We start from the raw sequence: 17,158 nt of genomic DNA, 5'->3' as shown, positions 1-17,158 counted from the left end.
AGGACTGTATTTTATTGGTTGAAAATGAGTTTAACAAAAACATACATATAAATAGAACAAGGAGGTAACAGACTAGTTTAGTTGAGGGTGTGTAGTTGAACTTCACCCTCTCCATCGCCTATAAGTGTAATTAAATGCTGCTCATTAGCCGAAACGTTCGCGACGGCAATGTCCGTGATGCGTGCACCGTTGTTAAGACCTCCAGTCAGCTCCTTGTCCAGATAGAAGTCATAAGTGCGCAGAATGCCATTTGACAGTGCAAATAGGCGCCAACCATCGCTCGACAGAACCAAAGCTTGCACCAAATCCTGGCGCAGAGCATTGCCGCCGAGTAGCAATTGTTGATCATAAACGCGCAATTCATAGGCGCGCTTCGGATGTCTAATCATGTCCACGTAGGCGGCGGTATTAGGGCGTAAATCATAACCATCAGGAGTCTGCTCAAAGGAGCGTCGTTCATTCAGTATTATATTTTGTATGGCACAGGATTTTCCTGTTTCTGGATCTGGACCAACGCTTGACTGCGGAGTCTGTGGCATGGCTGTGGTTGGCTTGGCCGCCCCTCGTTGCCTCTGATTGCAGTTAATTATCATAATCGAACCATTCGAGAGTCCTACGGCAAGAAAGTCTTCATTCGATAGAACGCAAAGTGCCGTCGGAAATAAAAGGCGACTTTCGTTGAGCATAATCCGGGAAAACCGCTCCTGTTTCAGGCTCTTGGTGCAGCAGAGCACAAAATTGCGGTTAGTGCAAACGTAGATACGTTCACAGCCAGTGTCGATGCTGGTGAAGCGGAGACCCTGTAGTTCCCCCGGTGCTGTCTGCGTTTCGTTCAGCTCACGGAGTAGGTCATCGCTGTAAACGTTGCCCTGAAACAGCGACTTGGTCCTGTCGTACTTGCTCTGGGTCCTCAGCAGACGACGCTCAATATAGGCGTGCAAATCACAAATTGCGCTTTGGAGCAGCTTGACACGCGCCCACGGCGAGCTATACTCATGAGCAGTTGTCGGTAAATTGCTTTGCCTGCCACTTGTTTCAATTAGGGTCCAAACAGTCAGCAAGCCCGAGTCATTCAGCGAAACGTACTGTAAGTAAAGGAAGGAATTAATTACAATAAATTACTTATAACCTACAAGTTATTTAAATTAAACACAAACTGAGTAAACAATATTGGGCTCACCTTTAAAATACAAACTAATAAGGAAATTATAATTGTTTAAAAAAAGGATGCATAACGATGGAGAAGAAAAAAAAGAACTGGTTTATATTAAAGCTGAAAAGGTTTCAGTGATCGGGAAGGATTAGCTTTGTACGATAAGTCTTAGATGAAGAAAGTGTAAAGTAAAAATAATATATCTCTTCTTCATATTCTACTGCTCTTCTGATGTACTAACAGGCAATTCAGTAAAGCTTAAAGATATAAGCCGGAGGAAGTAATTAGCATTTCTTAGCTTGTTACCGTCATATTTTCTGTTTTTCTGGTTAAGAAGGGTCGAAAGAGACAGTTCTTTTTCTTATTTAGCAGGAATCCCCATAAAATAAAGAGCAAAGCCCAATTTTGTACGTTTCATGAAATTAACTTACCTGTATGGCTTTGTGGGACACCATCAAGCTATTGCCAGGAGCCGCCGCAGGCAAGGCTCGAAAACTTCGTATATCGACGACGGCTCCCATATCTAAGGAATTCCCCTCTAGACTCGGCAACACAGACTGTGTGGCTGCAAAATGTGTTAAGTGTCCGTCTAGTTTCGAGCAATAAGTGTATGTTTCCCGCAAATCCCACATGGCCACACTGCCATCCCGTAGACCGGCCACAACAATATCAGGGGCATCGCTACAGAACTCGACACGACAAACCTCGGCCCAGGTGGAGAGCAAACGTAGCGGTTTAGTGGTGTCGGTCAGGCACCACACCACTAATAAATTTGCGAATTCTGCACGATAAACATCGCATTGTGGCGCACACTCGTGCACTGTCACCAGCAATGGTTGACCACCTCCTCCAAAAATGCGACGCACGCACAGTGCGTTGAGGCTCAGCTGCAGGGGAATATGACCTCTGCTTAAAAAACCGTGGGCTGCAGGAGTTTGCAGCAGAGGCGTCGGTTGTCGGCGCCGCGAGATCACTTTGCCGATCAGTAACGCTGCATTGTATAGGAATGCATTGAGACGCTCGAAATCAGTGGTCTTGGTCAGACGCTGACGTTGTTGTTGTTGCGCTCGTTCCTGTTCGGCCTGCCGTAATACCTCCAGTTGCACTAAACTCTGATCCCATTCGTCTTGGTGGACTGAAGCACCCTGAACGGCACCCATGCCCGCTTCTCCGCTGCAGTTAAGAACCATTTGTTGGCCATTGCCCATATAATGTGGAGGATGTTGGGTCCAGCTGCTGCGCACTTCCACCTCCATGGTTTGGCACTCGCTGTGCATGTGATGAGCCTGTGTTTGTGTAGCCATCTGACAGGTATTTAGTTTGCCATAGGTCTGCATGTAGCCCTCATAGCTAAGCGGCTTCATATCAAACAGATCGTATTGAAGCTGATAAAAGCGTAGCTTTTTCATGAGCTCTGTACCGCGACGCGTAATAACCGGGCGACGTATAAAGTTTGCATAGCCACCAAAATGAATATCTGTCTGCCCGCTTTTGGATGGCTCCGAAGCGGATATGCCGTAGTTGCTAATGCCTGAGTCCAGCTGCTCTGAATTGGCAATGCTAAGGGTATCGAAACTATCACATTGATGTTGTGTGGACTGAGATGCGAGTTCCGAAAGACGTGGATGGCGACGCGCTTGCATATCGTAATGGCCAGAATCCAATTTGCGTTCGTGCTCCTTATCCCCTGGTATGACAGTTATGGGATTTTGGGTGGGTTCAGATTCATCATCCTCCTCATTGTCATCTACTTGTAATGGCGTCTCGATGAACACGCTTGATTGTTTAGCTGGCTTAACAGGTGCCTCTTCCTCTTTGTGGTTATGGTCATTTTCATTGTCCTCTTCTTCCTCATCATCCTCGTCATCATCGTGATCTTCTTCTTCCTCCTCCTCTTTAGATGTGCTAGAACATGACTCAAAATCCGACTCATACGATTCAAAGTCATCGGAGTAATCGTCATATACAGCTTCAGCAACGGGTTTTGGGGTTTTCTTTGCTGCCCCAAAATTAACTTCAAATGCTATAGGCTCCTTCAATTCTAATGCGGTTTCTTTTTGTATTTCCGCCTCTATGCGTTGCTTTGCTGATTCACGTTTTAGCACTACAACCTCCTCTGGCTGGAGGGTGCGCGTCAAGGTTCGCGCCCTTTGTGGATGTTCCGCAACCTTGTCAGAAACTACATGCTCCTGCTGCTGTTCCGGCTCTCTAGCCGGCACTGTTGTTGCTTGCTTAACTGGAACTTTGCGCTTTTGCGGTGGCGATGCAACCGTAACATTATGATAAGTGTCTAGCACGGCATTCGGCTTGGCTTTGGTTGCATTTACTGCCACTGGCGGTTGCTTACTTGCACGCAATGTTGCTGCGACCTTGGGCTTGGTGGTGGGTGGTGGCGTTGTGCGTTTACTTGCCACAGACTCACGCTCCTTGTTTTTATTTGTGTGCACCGGCGGCGGGGGTGTTGGTTTTTTGCCGGCATTTGCCGCTGGTTTTGTGGTTTTTTTTAACGCACGCTCTTTTTCCAAGCTATCCTGTTTTTTCAACTGGTGTGTGCCGCTTCTTGTTGTCGTTGTTTTTGCAGCACTACTTGTTGCTGGCGACTTTGTAGTTTTCCGTGCAAGCTCATTTGATTTGGGCTATGGAAATTCTAAAATTTAAAATAACTGCGTTTCTCTTAAAAAGTGGCAACGGTGCAATCGTGTTTGTGTATTATTCAATACTGGCAGCAAAACAGTGAATTGTGATATCGAGATCGGAAATTATAATTAATAGCAATTGAAGTAAATTAAATGTGCATACGCACGTAGCATGTATGCACATAAATTTGTATGTAAGTGCTTAGTACATATAAGCATGTGAATACCCGTGCGATTGTGAGTGCCTCCCTATTCTAATAAATAAATTGCAATTGGTACTCAAATTGATTTCGATGACTTTAGTGTAGAAGTGTATGTTGCGCGCAGTGCAAATACATACATACATACGTACATAGATAAGGTCGTATTAATAAACAATAAAAGTTATGCTTCTGTGTGTGTCAGTGCGGAGTTTCCTTCTGAAACTGTTTGGCTAAGCTTACGTTTGTTTTGTTGCTCACTGTTGGACCGCGCGCTGCATTCTTAGACATTTCAGCAAACTTTTACTCGTTTAACTTTAAATAAAATGAAGTGCTAAAAATGGATGTCACGTCTATTTAATCAATGATTTGTTCGCTTTACATATTGCTTGGTAAAGTCGTCTTGGTTGTGACCATTTTTCTGCTCACCTAGGCAACCAATAAATTAAATATCATAGCAACAATAACAAGGCAGCGCAAAATTCACAGCTGATGCGGTCGATGGCTTCAGTGTTTGGAAATACTCAGCTGTTGGCAATTTATACACAAAAGGTGAGTTATCAATTAAATTTGCGTTTTATATCATTTATTTTATGAGTTGTTTAAAACTAATGTCTGGCTAGAATTTTTATTGCAAGCTGCTTATCAGTTTTTTAGTTATTTGGCAAGACTTGCCTTACAACGTTTTAAAACACTGGGTGGTGCTCCTTTTGGGGCATAGCTTGAATTCAAATGATACGCTCATGTAAAGTAATATCACAATAAATATAGTTCATAATCATTCAATTCATAATTGTCTGTGCCGCAGCAATAAAACGAGCTGTAATAGCAGCGGCAAGACAATGTAAATGTTGCCAACCAAATTTTTGGCTCCGCTTGTATCTTCCGTAGCTTTGTAGTATTGCGTTGCATAACGGTCGTAAATATGTTCCATAATACGTTTGGCCTCATCCCGATGAAGCTCCTGCAGTCCCAGCAATCCATCTGTGCTATCGCGGAACATTATGTTGTTGCGCTTATCAAAAATTCCGTACAGCGTGAAAGGGCGAGTTTCGCTCTTATAGTGTTTGCCAAATAGCTGGTCCATATCGCGGAGAGAATTGTAGATCTCATTTCTTCGCGACACTGTCGAGTTGTGCGTCATAAGATGGCCGCGAGTGGTCCAGTGTAGATAGCAGTATTCGAATTTGGAGTGGCGTTCAATGCCCCCATAGGGACAGAGCACGCGATAGGATTTTGGGTTGTTGCGTGCAATCCAATCCGATGTTAAATTTCCACTGACATATTTTTTGTACACATCCGAGCTGAGGAAGGCCACATCTCCGCCTTCTGACAGGCAACGTAAAGCTCCCTCGTCGCCGCGATAGTGGTCTGGACATTTTCGTCCATATTTTGGATGCCAAAGGCACGAATCGCGACTGAAGTAGGTATGCAAAGATTGAATTTTGCCCGTTGTATTCACAATGGTATCCTGCACGGATAAATGGGCCGCACCCTCATATGAGGGCAGACAAGCACTCGCGTCTTTCAAATCCTTGAAACTTTGATATTCGGAATTTTTATGCACCAGCGCTATAGTGACGTAACGTTCGTGCATGTCCTGCGCAAATTCGTACAGCAACGGGACCAAATTATAATCCCGTTGCGCTTGCACTCTTTGCTCCTGATCGACCAAAACCACATCGGCAGTTTTATATCTGGTATCGTCCATGCAATTGTCGAGACTCGTTGTTCGTATGCATTGGATGTTGGGCTGTACTCCATAAACCTGCGATGCTTCCTGCAGCCAGGAGCACTTGATGTGCTGTATGATGGATGTGGTGCAAAAAACTATGGAGCGCGGTGGATTACATTCGGGAAAACTGTAGGCGGATTGAAAACCAATGGCCTGATCCAAATAATCATCGATGGGTATAACATTGTCCAGGGGTACCGTGAAGATGTGATAGGTTTCAAGAAGACTCAGCAGCGCATTTTGCCAGCTGTTCGGTTCGTCATGTGTGAGACCCGTGACTAGGCGTTGCACCTGCGCAGCATGCGAACGACGAGCGGCAACTACAGGCCATGGTTTCGACACCCAGATGCACGGCCGTGTCGTGTTAATTGGTTGCATATGGCCATCCGGGCAAAGGTAGCTATATTCAGAGGGCTCTGCCTGTGCCGCTATGCCCGAGAGCTGTAAAGAATAGAGTACGGCCTTTTGTTACTATACATACATATAAACAGGCTATAAATGGTATAAGTTGAAAATTAATTCAAATAATCTTCACTGTTTGATGTTGGTTCGAATTGATTCTTGAGATACATTTTTTACTTGATATGAGTAGTTTAGTTTTGGGTTCTTATTCGGTTAGTTAACGCTTACCCCAAAATGACTGCGCACATCATCTAATCGCGCCCAGGAGACGCTTCCACCTCCACTAGTCAGGCAATACAAAGCACCGCGCCGGCCCCAATGCTTGTCATTCTCATCACAGCTATATGGATCGTAGCACATTTGACAAAGAGATGGATATCGATCCTTGAGTATGCGATCTTGCTTGGGATCTGGAGACCAGGGACCGGCCTTGCAGCTAGGCCCAAAATATTTTGCTGAAGCGGCGATGCGATCTTCGGTTAGTGTAATATCGGGATTGCATGATTTCGGCACCAAAGCGGACTCGAAATACTAAAAAAAGAATGTTTCTTAATTACAATATATGCATGTATATTTTTTTAATATATTCTAGTACTTACATTAGCTAATACTTCCGTCCAATGATTGTTTAAACCATGGCCGGGATGACAGAGCTTGGCCCCACGCAAATCATGTACAGTATGAATGTTGGCCTCGTTGTCCACAACGGCTACTACTTCGTACTCGAAGTGTGCCTCATGCGAACGCAGCTCGCTGGCTACTAAAATCTCGACGCTTGCCCAGCGGGCCGCCACCAGATCTTCGGAGGTGAGAACTCCAAAGTGCGCAGTCCCTTTGTGTATCCGTCTTACACAATCCAGTCTATCGACTCCAATAACGCACTCTATATTACTGGTGGCTTCCAGCTGTGGACAAAACTTGGCGGTCTTTCGATAAACGCCGCGCGACTCCACAATACAGACGCGCACTGAGAAGTAAGAAAGAAAGAAAGAATGCGATGAAGAAAGCAAACGTCATAGAAATGATGGTCCATAAATTGGCTCCATAAATAAGATCTCAATTCATTTTGAAGAACTCGTTTAATTTCGCAGACATGGGACTTTTGTTCAAGCTGCAGCAGCTCATACAGTTTTCGGAAGCTATTCTGATTATTGGTTCGAAAATTCCCCTAACCTTTTTAAGCATGCGCGACCGGTTCCACGTAACATTTGCATTTTGCATTCGCCCAGTACGCACGTCATTGGGAAATTTTTCATTCGTTTTTTCAGATCGATTATAAAGAATTCTCCAACGGCCGCCAAATAGACGCACAGAGTCAAGGTAGTTCTGGTGTATCGTTAACTTTCAGGGTCGCCGCCACATCTTACCTCTGCTTCGGTTGGCTTATATAGTATATGTTTGAATGTGCCGGCTATCTGATATTTAGTTAAGTGTGTGTGCGCTTTTTATTTTATTTTTTTCGAGGGACAGGTTTTTGCCTTTTATACGCAGCCACCTGGCAGGTTGTAAAAAAAACATCGAGCGGTGTATTTATTTCGGTTAAGGTCAGTAGGGAATTGCATTAATTTCACGAGATTTGGCATTTAATGTGGGAAAAGAGTTAGGTGTGGCACAAGCAACAGTTAATTGATATATGTAACACTTTAAATATTTTGTATTGCAATGAATAATTTTGTATGCATATTTATTTTCAAAGCCGCAGAGATGTTATAAATTGTTCTTTGTTGGAGACGCGCTTACTGTTTATTGTTTGAATTAAAGGCTGATTTTGAGCAGCGTTTGAGCTACTAGGTATACAAAATGGTGTTTATTCCAGCTCTTAACTATTCAGGGTATTAATTTATCACCCCACTTAAATCAAATTTGTCTATGTTTCTGCATTTTTATGACTGGATAAAATTTAGTCGGGTGTTCTGCATTTTAACGCAGATTAGTTATCTCAACCGATGACATCAGATTGTTTAATCGTAAAGCTTTCATGGAAACGGGACGAACGTCTATATGAAAATATTGTTCTGTTATGAAAAACTCTCAATTGAATTAAATAATGTTGTTACAAAAAGGAAAATAATCTATTATGTATGATATATTTTAGTGCCACGTTGTAGGTCCTCATATAGATTTAACATATATTTTAAATTTATTTTTCATCTTGTATTCGAAATTCAAAAGGACTGGTAAGCTAATATGTTATAGCCTTAAAAACAGTCCACAGTCGAGGTTCTGTTTCTGAATATCATTGAACTTACATTTTCCATCATCAGGCGGTTCGATGGCGACGCTTAGTGATAAGAGAAGTGCGCACGGAATAATAAATAATGTAAACAATTTCATTTTTTGTAAAATATCACAATACTCGTAGACAATAAATTTAGTTGCTAAAGTGTTTCGTTTATGGCCTTTAATTTGCACTTTTTTGAGCTTTAATACCAGTTGAATTTTTAATTAGCCGAGCTGTCAACACGATGCACAAAAACGCCTACCAATAGTATGCATACACATATATAGTATGTGTATATATAATATGTATGTATATATTCTATATAAACATACTCGTACGTATACATATATACAATCTGACGAAATGTCAAGAGCTGACCGGCGGCTCAACCACACGCGACGGACGATAAGCGGCAACTGCTCGACAATCCCTGCTCGGGGCTTACATGTGGGCTTCAACGCAACGCAGCGCGGCAAAGCGTACAGCAAAACCCGTTTTAAAAGATTTTAAGAATATGCGGACAACAACAATAATAATAGGAAAAAAGCTACGAAGCCAGCTGATATCGATGAGTCAAGCGTAGCTTTGAAAATCTCAAATTTAAGGTTGATAATTGATAGCTGCGATTTAGTAGTTTCTTCGCACACGAGTGCTTTGGGGAATCCCTGCGTAACCTGCAAACAACTTGTACATAAGTATGTATAGTATAATAAACTTTTATAATACATTTTTATACAGGCGCTACTATTTTATTCAATGTCTTCATAGGTTCAAGAAAAACATACTGACACTTACGGACAAATAAAACCCCAGATGCCTCTTTAACTGTATATTCTTATTTATATACATAATTTATCAGAAATTTCACAACTTAACTCCACAATATGTATTTAATTGTAATTATTTAAAGTAGTATAGTCATCTCTTAATTAATTTTTCAATTTGTTTTAAAAACATTGATAGAGATAGAGGTTTTGAGAGATTTGTCTACATACGACTATATGCTATAAGATTTATAAAAAGACAAACTTTCTTTAGAGGTTATCATATCTGTAGAGGAATGAAGTGTAAGGTCTCGTATATAAAAAAGTTGCAACTAAAGATAACATGGTCGAAGCTATAGACAAATATTTATTTTGAGCATCGATATGTTGGCGCCCGCTCCGAGATCTTTGGAAGCCCTGCTTAATAACGCACGACTATGTAGCTCTTCTATTGTGTATTCAGTTTGAAATTAATTAGTGGCATAGATCTTTATTGGCTGCAATCGTACACCCCCACAGCAAGGGAAGTTTGTTTTTAAATTGTATTTGTTTATCGTCTATTTACAGCTGCTTATCTGCTAGACCTAGTCTTATCAATAAATGCCGGCCTATTCTGTTAAATATATGTATGTGTCGTAAAAAGCATTCTAGAGTCGACCGCGTCGTTACCTTTCAATATCAGTAGTCGCTCGCACTTAGAGTCGTTGAAACGCCTCGGCTTGATCTCAATTGTGTTGTGATTTCGTGTGAGTTTGCGCGCTCTGGGAAATAATATTTAATTACTGACTAATTGCCAATTTAATTACTACAGTGCAAGCTCTACTCCCACCTTGTAAGTCATTTTGCGTTTCAGTTAGTTTGGCAAACGAAAAAGTATTGCTTGTATGCCTTTTTATGCTATTTATAGTATATACGAGTATATATCTGTTTGTTAAATAAATCGAAAGGTTGTTTATACTTTCTATACATTGGTAGTTTACCTTTGTACTAGTAGGTTGTACTTCTTATTGTCGTTTTGTATATCCAACTGCTTAACGTTCACTTGTGATTTACGCATGTGTGGGAATTTCGCGAACTCGCTTCAACTACAAGTATGTACTATGTCGTGTTAAAATTGGGAATTTTGTGTTGTGTGTGGATTTCTTGTTAGCTTTATAATATTGTTGCCTCTGCAAGGCTTGATTAATGATCATTACCTTAGGCCAATCATTTTTTTTGAGCTGTCGGAATATTTTCATTTATGGCCAACAGCTATTTATACATTAGTACAATTAAAGAGGTAGCTGGTCTTTTATTTTTGGTAATCAATTCGGGCTGAAAGCATACGCTTTGTATGTCAAGTTTGTAGTTAATCACTTACCAGCCGGTTAAGCCATAATCAGGCTTAAGCGTATGCCAATGAAAGGCACGTATTTAGCTAAACAAAGTGTGGATTTCAACTAGAAATGTCATTGTCTCATGAGTGATCTAAGTTCATGTCTTAGACAGTTTAGAGTCTAAACTATAGAGCATAGAATAATATTCAGGTCTCTACAAGGTATTCATATTCATTCATTTAAAATGCGGACTATGTTGAGCTAGTCAGTGATTTAGAAATTTATTTCTCTTCTCCACATACTAAGCAGCTATGGTAGGCGAGTGAACAAATATATAAATTACTTTCATACTTTATACTTGTACATATGTATCTTGGTGTAGGTGGAATGGATTGTTTCGATTTATAGCAGTCTACGGCATTCCGGTAAGCTACATGACAGCGAGAACGAGGATCTTATAGCGTAATTAATTTGTAATTTCATTTAATAATCTATCTTATCAAGTTACATGCACACCACATTTGCTTCAATGTTGATTTTTATTTACGTCTCGCTTGGCTAGCAAACCACACAGACATAACCTATAGCAATATAACGTACTATGTACATACATATGTAGTTCAAATAGAGCGAACTGGGTCTACTCCACGTAGCTATAATCTATATAGGCTCACAAAATTTGACTAGTATTGCAGCCATATGCTTAGATAAGATTCGCACGTCTACGAAAGTATGAGCATCAGTATAGTTCCTCCATTGTCAGATTTTATTATCGGGACATAAACCTATGTTGCTTGGCAACGGTTCCCTTTATATGCTTCACGTGTGTTCCATATTACAATTTCTACGGACTGTCTGCTATATATAAGATTACTAAGATTACAATTATCTCGCATTTTTCTATTTACAGACTGCAAACAGATGACCCCGTGGGAGAGCGTATAGTATAGTGCACTATAATGACCCATATTAGCGCATATAAATAGCATGGGCTTATCAAAAGAAACCTTTGTAGAAAAATAAAAATAAAAACAACAGACCGCAATATCGCGAAGGGAGTCGTTCAAGTGAAAACTGTGATATAGTCAATACATATAACTATATATTAATATTAGAGCAACTGTAAATTATTGGGAAATGGCGCGCATTAACAAACGCCTGTTGCCCATCAAGGCGCATTTTTTATTTTTCATGGCGGGTAAGCTTTAATAAATTTCAATTCGTGATCTCTATGTTTTAATTGTGTGGGTATATGTGCAGCTATGGGTCCCATTTTGCCTCAACTATCTGTTTTAGGCAAACAGATTGGTATACCGCCAGATGTCATGGGCTACATAACCGCTGTTCTTCCCATATTATACGTATTAGCTAAGCCGATGATTGGATTTGTTGCTGACTACTTCAGTGTAAGTTATCACGCATTAATAATTCTTAAATTAAACGTTTTTATAAAGAAAGATTTATGATAAGATTTGCTAATAGATCGAGTACTGGGATAAAGTAAAATTAGTAGAACTTCAAACTCGTGGCGGGCCGACTTTTAAAACAAAAACCGAATTCGTTCCTATGGCTGCTAAACTAATCTAAACTAATACTATAAGTTTGGATACCCTTTAATCCTTTGTGTATCCAAATAATATATATTTATGCAGCCCCCAGAAACATTAAAACTGATTTAATCTTGAAAGCTCCTTTACTGGAAAAGTATGATTTTATTTATGGAGCTTGTTTATTTATTTGTAATTTGAAGGTTTTTGTTTACAATTTCGATTTAATGCCACCATAAAGAAAATTGAGAACGATTTTGATTTATGTTGGAAGAAGTTTCTGAGAATTTTTCTTAACTATATTGGTTTTTGGATATTTTTTGCACGGGGTTTTTAAAAGAATTGAATTTTTTCCAGTCTATGCGCAAATATATATTTATGACATTGATTGTGATTATGACTTTGGCCTATGGCGGCTTTTATTTCCTACCAACCAATACTCATTTGATACCTTTGGACAATGGAAGTGAGCGGTGGCAGCTGAAGATGCCAGAAGAGCAGCTGCAGCTCTGCAAATTAGAGGTATGTACTATATGTACATATGTATCATGGCCTGACTGAATCTTTAAATCTTTCGTAATCTTTTGTTTCCTTAAGACCGAGATCATACCCAATTCCTGCCAAACTGCTCGCCCTGCCCAGTGCGAACAGGAAAATTATAGTTTTCCAGCGCTTATCGTGGCTGTGGACGCATCGACTTCTCTCAATCTCAGCCAGAATTTGGTTCACGGAAACAGAAGCTATCACATGTGTTCCTTGCGTTCGCCACTGGCCGGGAATTCGAGCAATAATTTGGCCAACTGTACGCTTTCTCAGTACGATCATTGTATCTATGGGAGCAGTTCATTTTGGCTCTTCGTTGTAATGCTCTTTATCGGTACTATTGGCTTTAATGTGACCAATAGCATATCGGATGCTATATGTTTTGATATGCTGGGCGAGGCGGAGGAGAGTAAATACGGAGCGCAGCGTGTGTGGGGCACCATTGGATTCGGAGCTACGGCACTGCTGGCAGGGATTGTCGTCAATCTTTGGACTGAAGATGCTGTAAAGAGTTTTACGCCAGCCCTGATCATTATGTTTCTGTTTAGTGCTCTAGATTTATTTAGCGTGTCCAAGTTAAAGCTACCAAAGTTGGGCAGTTCCGAGTCCATACTCAAGGATGTGTGGCAGTTGGTGCGACAGCCTCCAATAGTGGTGTTCCTGATTTTTGCCACCATTGCCGGCATCATCGACTCGTTCATAATCTACTTTATGTTCTGGCATGTAGAGCAGGTGGCCGATCAGACGGGCCATATGGATCAGATTAAGCTGATTGAGGGACTAGTTGTGGCTGCCGAATGCCTGGCCGGCGAGGTGCCCTTCTTTTTCTACAGCGGCAAGATAATTAAGAAGCTGGGCTATGTGCATTGCATGAGCATGTGCTTTTTCTTTTATGCCGTGCGCCTAGCTCTGATCTCTTGGATACCAAATCCTTGGTACTTGGTGGGAGTCGAACTATTCTTCCAAGGCATCACCTATGCCCTGTGCTACACGTGCATTGTGGCCTATGCTTCGGCCGTGGCTCCGCCAGGAACGTCTGCCACAGTGCAGGGCCTTATGGCAGGCATGGACGATGGCTTAGGCTTTTCCATAGGCTCTCTAATAGGTGGAATTATGATTAAGCGATTGGGTGGGCGAGCAAGCTTTAGGTATTTCGCTATAGCGGCTATTTTAACATGTATCGCACACATTCTGGTGCGTCCCACATCGAGGAAGAAACAATATTTGCCCAGAAGTGGTTATCAGCCGCCCACGGAGCAGGAGGCCCAGAATCTGCCGATAAAGGAGCAAGAGTTGCAGGAATTGGACGCAAAGCCTTTGTAGAAAAGGATAGTCCTCTAGAAATGTGAAAAATAAAGCTAATATGGCCAAAGAGCAAAGCCAAAATTAAATTTTTTAACCTAATAAAACCTGTAATGCGAATCACAACATTTACGAAAATATTCTGTGAATATTGTACATTCTACTCGTATATTTGTGGGGCGTTGCTATGGCTTGTAATCTTTTTGTTATTGTTTTATATTTTTATAAAAAAAAGAAGAATAAAACTTGCTTACAAGTTGAACGACACTTACAATTGTTTTATCTAAAAGTTGGCACATTTATGAGTTTATTTAAAAGTGGCTGTGCACGCTCTGTCAGCTTTCAAGTGCTTTTGTATTTTGATGAAGCAGCTGCCAGGCAGTCTCTTCGATTCTCAATGGCCACGTTAATGTTAAATAATAGCCATATGGGGCAACAAAGAACCCGCTTCGCTATTGAAAGTGAAACTGACGTTTAGTTTAATGCGTGGATCAGTTGGCCAAAATTGGACTGATCACACAGCACGCGTTAGAATGGAAAGCTTAGCTAAATAATTTATGCTGAAGTGTGGCTCACTTCAGAGCCAAGCTGTCAGTAAATGAATGCTTGTAAACCAATTTAAATAACGGACGATTGCGACTATAAAAGCCTCAACGACAAATTAGATCGGCTCACAGTACGAAAAGATGAGTAGAACGTGTTTGTTCCTAGCATGGCTTACAATACTGTGTTGGGCCGGACTTACCAACGGGCGGCAGGTGGGAAGATGCAGTCTTGTGCGTCAGCTCCATCGCTATGGTGTGCCTTATAACGAGCTGCCCGACTGGATGTGCCTGGTTGAGGGTGAAAGTTCGTTTAACACCAAGGCCATTAATCCCTATAATGTGGATGGGTCTGTGGATTGGGGTCTCTTCCAGATCAACGACAGATACTGGTGCAAGCCAGCCGACGGGCGACCATCAACGGATGGCTGTCGTTTGCCTTGCAGACTCCTGCTCAGCGATGATATACGCTACTCCATAGCCTGTGCCAAGTACATAAGGCGGCAGCAAGGATTTTCCGCATGGGTGGCATGGAATAATCGCTGCCAGGGTGCCAAGCCTAGTGTAGGGCATTGCTTTAAACGGCGCAACAGATATTTTGGCTGATACTACAAAACGACTTGCGATTTGCAAAAAGTACAACGATCTCTTTAAAAATAGTAGGAGTTGTGCTATTTTTCACTTGAATCTTTCACTATCTGTTCTACCACAATGCTCTCTTTGTATGTATTTTTTATTCATTTCGTATCGATTTTATATTAAAACGCTTACAAATAATAATTACGTATGCATGTATTGGAAGTAACTGGCCATTAATTTCAACATAATTGAAAAATGTAATTTTAAATGAAAACTGAATAGCAAAACTCAGTTTTTCCATCAATCTGGCAGCACTCTGCCATATAAGCAGAAAGCTGTCTGCTATAGAACCCGCTAGGGTGCTTTCACCTTGACAGCTGTTTATTGTGGCTTTTGTTTACGAAAGAAAATTTGGTCGTGGATCTTGCGGAAAATCAAATAAAATTGGAAATCAATAATACATTGTAGTAATATAAAAACGACAAATACAGCAACTCATAAAAAGCTCCGACGCAATGGCTTCCGCATCTAGTTCAAGTGCACGACATCTTTTTGATGATTCCAAGAAGCGGCTGTGCGCTCGTGTGGGCGTAAATGTCAATAATTTAGGCTCTGTAGCGAGGCAAATTGTGAGGGGCTCCAAAACCAATGAGGTAAGATACTTCCTTGTAGATTTAATGCAAACACCAAAGCACAACTCCTTATTCCGTTGTTGATAGATAATGCATCAGACACTCAAAAACTTTACCCAGGTCGATGTGGTGTCCGATTATAGTTCATCAAATCTGAATAAAATGACGCTCATACTCCAGCATGTGGGCTATCAGTATGATGTTATGCAGGACAGCGTAAATCATTTGGATTATCTGAAGGAGCAGGTTACGGCCATGGAAAGATGATTGGAAGAGCAAAAACCTAGACATTAGAACACGCACGCTCTCTAAGTTCAAGCTTCCACATGCTTCTTGACGCCTTGTATATTTTTTTTATAAACACCAAATAGTGCAACCTTGCTAAAGCGTAGGGTGAAGAATCTACTAAGACCTGCCATAATCCAGTTGACGGTCAAGTTGGAGAATACTGCTTTAAATAATATGCCAACCAGCGAGGCCAATGGACTGCGTGTGAAAATTTGTGTCATTCGCCAGATAGCAGTGATAAGATAAAAGAACTTACCTATAAATATGCCGGCAGCTGGTGGCAGTCACAGCAATAGTCATCTCAATTTTTACCATGTACAGCATACAATTATTTGTCGTCGCTTTGCTCCTGCTAATCCAACAGCAGCTCTCAAGTGGCGCTGCTTTAAATACAACAGCAGGGGCGATAAGGAACAAGGATGGTCGCATTGTGGGTGGCTCTGAGGCCTCAATCTCTTATTTTCCACACCAAGTGTCTATCCAGATGGGAACGCGTCATGCTTGTGGCGGTTCCATACTCACCAACCGCATTATCCTAACAGCTGCCCATTGCGTGCGAGAGTATAGTAAACCGCAGTTGTACTTCGTACGCGCTGGCAGCGATGAATGGGCCCGTGGAGGCAGCTTTGTAGGCGTCCGTCGCATCATTCCCCATGCCCAGTTTGAAGAGCCTACGCGACTGAACCATGACATTGCTTTGTTGTTGCTGCAACAGCCGCTTGTCTACAGTCCATCCATACAGCCCATAGCTTTGGTCTCGCCCATGGACTTTGTGCATCCTCAAATGCCGCTCTACATAACCGGATGGGGAACTACGGGTACTTCGCTTATAACTGAGACGAGGCTACGTTACACCAGCATCTTCCAGGTAGATCACGCAGAATGCCAGGCCACCTATATGGACGTAGGGGTTGTAACCGATACGATGATCTGCGCGGGTGTGCCATTTGGCGGACGCGACAGCTGTCAGGGCGATTCTGGCGGCCCATTGATTACCAACATAGGTCATCGCTGGAAGCTTCTGGGCATTGTATCTTGGGGAATTGGATGTGGACAAGCACAGTATCCAGGCATTTATACGCGAGTTACAGCCTATAATGATTGGGTCGCACAGACAATGAAATTATTGCAATAATTGGGGTATATCTAACTTTAACTTTTAAGAGTATGTAATTGTAAATATGTAAGTAGTTATGTAGTTTTGCTTTTTACCTTTTAAAAGTCGTTAACATTCTGTTTGTTTATTAATAAAAAAGTGTAAAAAAAATGTGACGCCTCGTCATTCGCCAAAAATGATC

General features: G+C 41.6%; 6 protein-coding genes across 8 annotated transcripts; 4 read left to right on the top strand and 2 right to left on the bottom strand.

Moving 5' to 3' along the window:
- Positions 1-77: 77 nt before the first annotated feature.
- LOC115634545 lies at positions 78-4,280 on the bottom strand. Its single transcript, XM_030532355.1, has 4 exons — positions 4,233-4,280; positions 2,959-3,789; positions 1,585-2,889; positions 78-1,085 (listed from the first exon to the last, which is right to left on the bottom strand). Exons 1-4 carry the CDS (start codon positions 4,278-4,280, stop codon positions 78-80), a joined length of 3,192 nt encoding a protein of 1,063 aa, XP_030388215.1.
- On the top strand, positions 3,919-14,086 carry LOC115634392 (major facilitator superfamily domain-containing protein 6). Of its 3 annotated transcripts, XM_030532084.1 has the most exons (6): positions 3,919-4,026; positions 4,388-4,541; positions 11,338-11,625; positions 11,688-11,833; positions 12,332-12,496; positions 12,572-14,086. In XM_030532084.1, exons 3-6 carry the CDS (start codon positions 11,565-11,567, stop codon positions 13,838-13,840), a joined length of 1,641 nt encoding a protein of 546 aa, XP_030387944.1. In that variant the 5' UTR covers positions 3,919-4,026; positions 4,388-4,541; positions 11,338-11,564; the 3' UTR covers positions 13,841-14,086. The 3 variants fall into 3 exon arrangements, with proteins under 3 accessions (XP_030387944.1, XP_030387943.1, XP_030387942.1); XM_030532083.1 differs by lacking the exon at positions 3,919-4,026 and having other exon boundaries at positions 4,266-4,541; XM_030532082.1 differs by lacking the exons at positions 3,919-4,026; positions 4,388-4,541 and adding an exon at positions 9,815-9,943.
- LOC115634391 (transferrin) lies at positions 4,554-8,705 on the bottom strand. The gene is made up of 4 exons (XM_030532081.1): positions 8,376-8,705; positions 6,726-7,093; positions 6,355-6,657; positions 4,554-6,165 (listed from the first exon to the last, which is right to left on the bottom strand). The coding sequence occupies exons 1-4, from the start codon at positions 8,458-8,460 to the stop codon at positions 4,777-4,779; spliced, it is 2,145 nt and encodes a 714-aa protein (XP_030387941.1). The 5' UTR covers positions 8,461-8,705; the 3' UTR covers positions 4,554-4,776.
- Positions 14,087-14,505: 419 nt separating the features above from the next.
- LOC115634544 (lysozyme P) lies at positions 14,506-14,967 on the top strand. The gene has a single exon (XM_030532354.1). It carries the CDS (start codon positions 14,506-14,508, stop codon positions 14,965-14,967), a length of 462 nt encoding a protein of 153 aa, XP_030388214.1.
- Positions 14,968-15,429: 462 nt separating this feature from the next.
- LOC115634396 lies at positions 15,430-15,869 on the top strand. Its single transcript, XM_030532088.1, has 2 exons — positions 15,430-15,593; positions 15,660-15,869. Exons 1-2 carry the CDS (start codon positions 15,456-15,458, stop codon positions 15,837-15,839), a joined length of 318 nt encoding a protein of 105 aa, XP_030387948.1. The 5' UTR covers positions 15,430-15,455; the 3' UTR covers positions 15,840-15,869.
- Positions 15,870-16,149: 280 nt separating this feature from the next.
- Positions 16,150-17,042, top strand: LOC115634394 (trypsin 3A1). Its single transcript, XM_030532086.1, has one exon. It carries the CDS (start codon positions 16,174-16,176, stop codon positions 16,993-16,995), a length of 822 nt encoding a protein of 273 aa, XP_030387946.1. The 5' UTR covers positions 16,150-16,173; the 3' UTR covers positions 16,996-17,042.
- The last annotated feature ends 116 nt before the right edge of the window (positions 17,043-17,158 follow it).

The sequence above is a fragment of the Scaptodrosophila lebanonensis genome, unplaced genomic scaffold, assembly GCF_003285725.1.
Source record: "Scaptodrosophila lebanonensis strain 11010-0011.00,11010-0021.00 unplaced genomic scaffold, SlebRS2 tig00000001-arrow-pilon, whole genome shotgun sequence".
NCBI lineage: Eukaryota > Metazoa > Arthropoda > Insecta > Diptera > Drosophilidae > Scaptodrosophila > Scaptodrosophila lebanonensis.
Note: the sequence above shows the minus strand (reverse complement) of the source record. Positions and strands in the feature narration are given on the sequence as shown.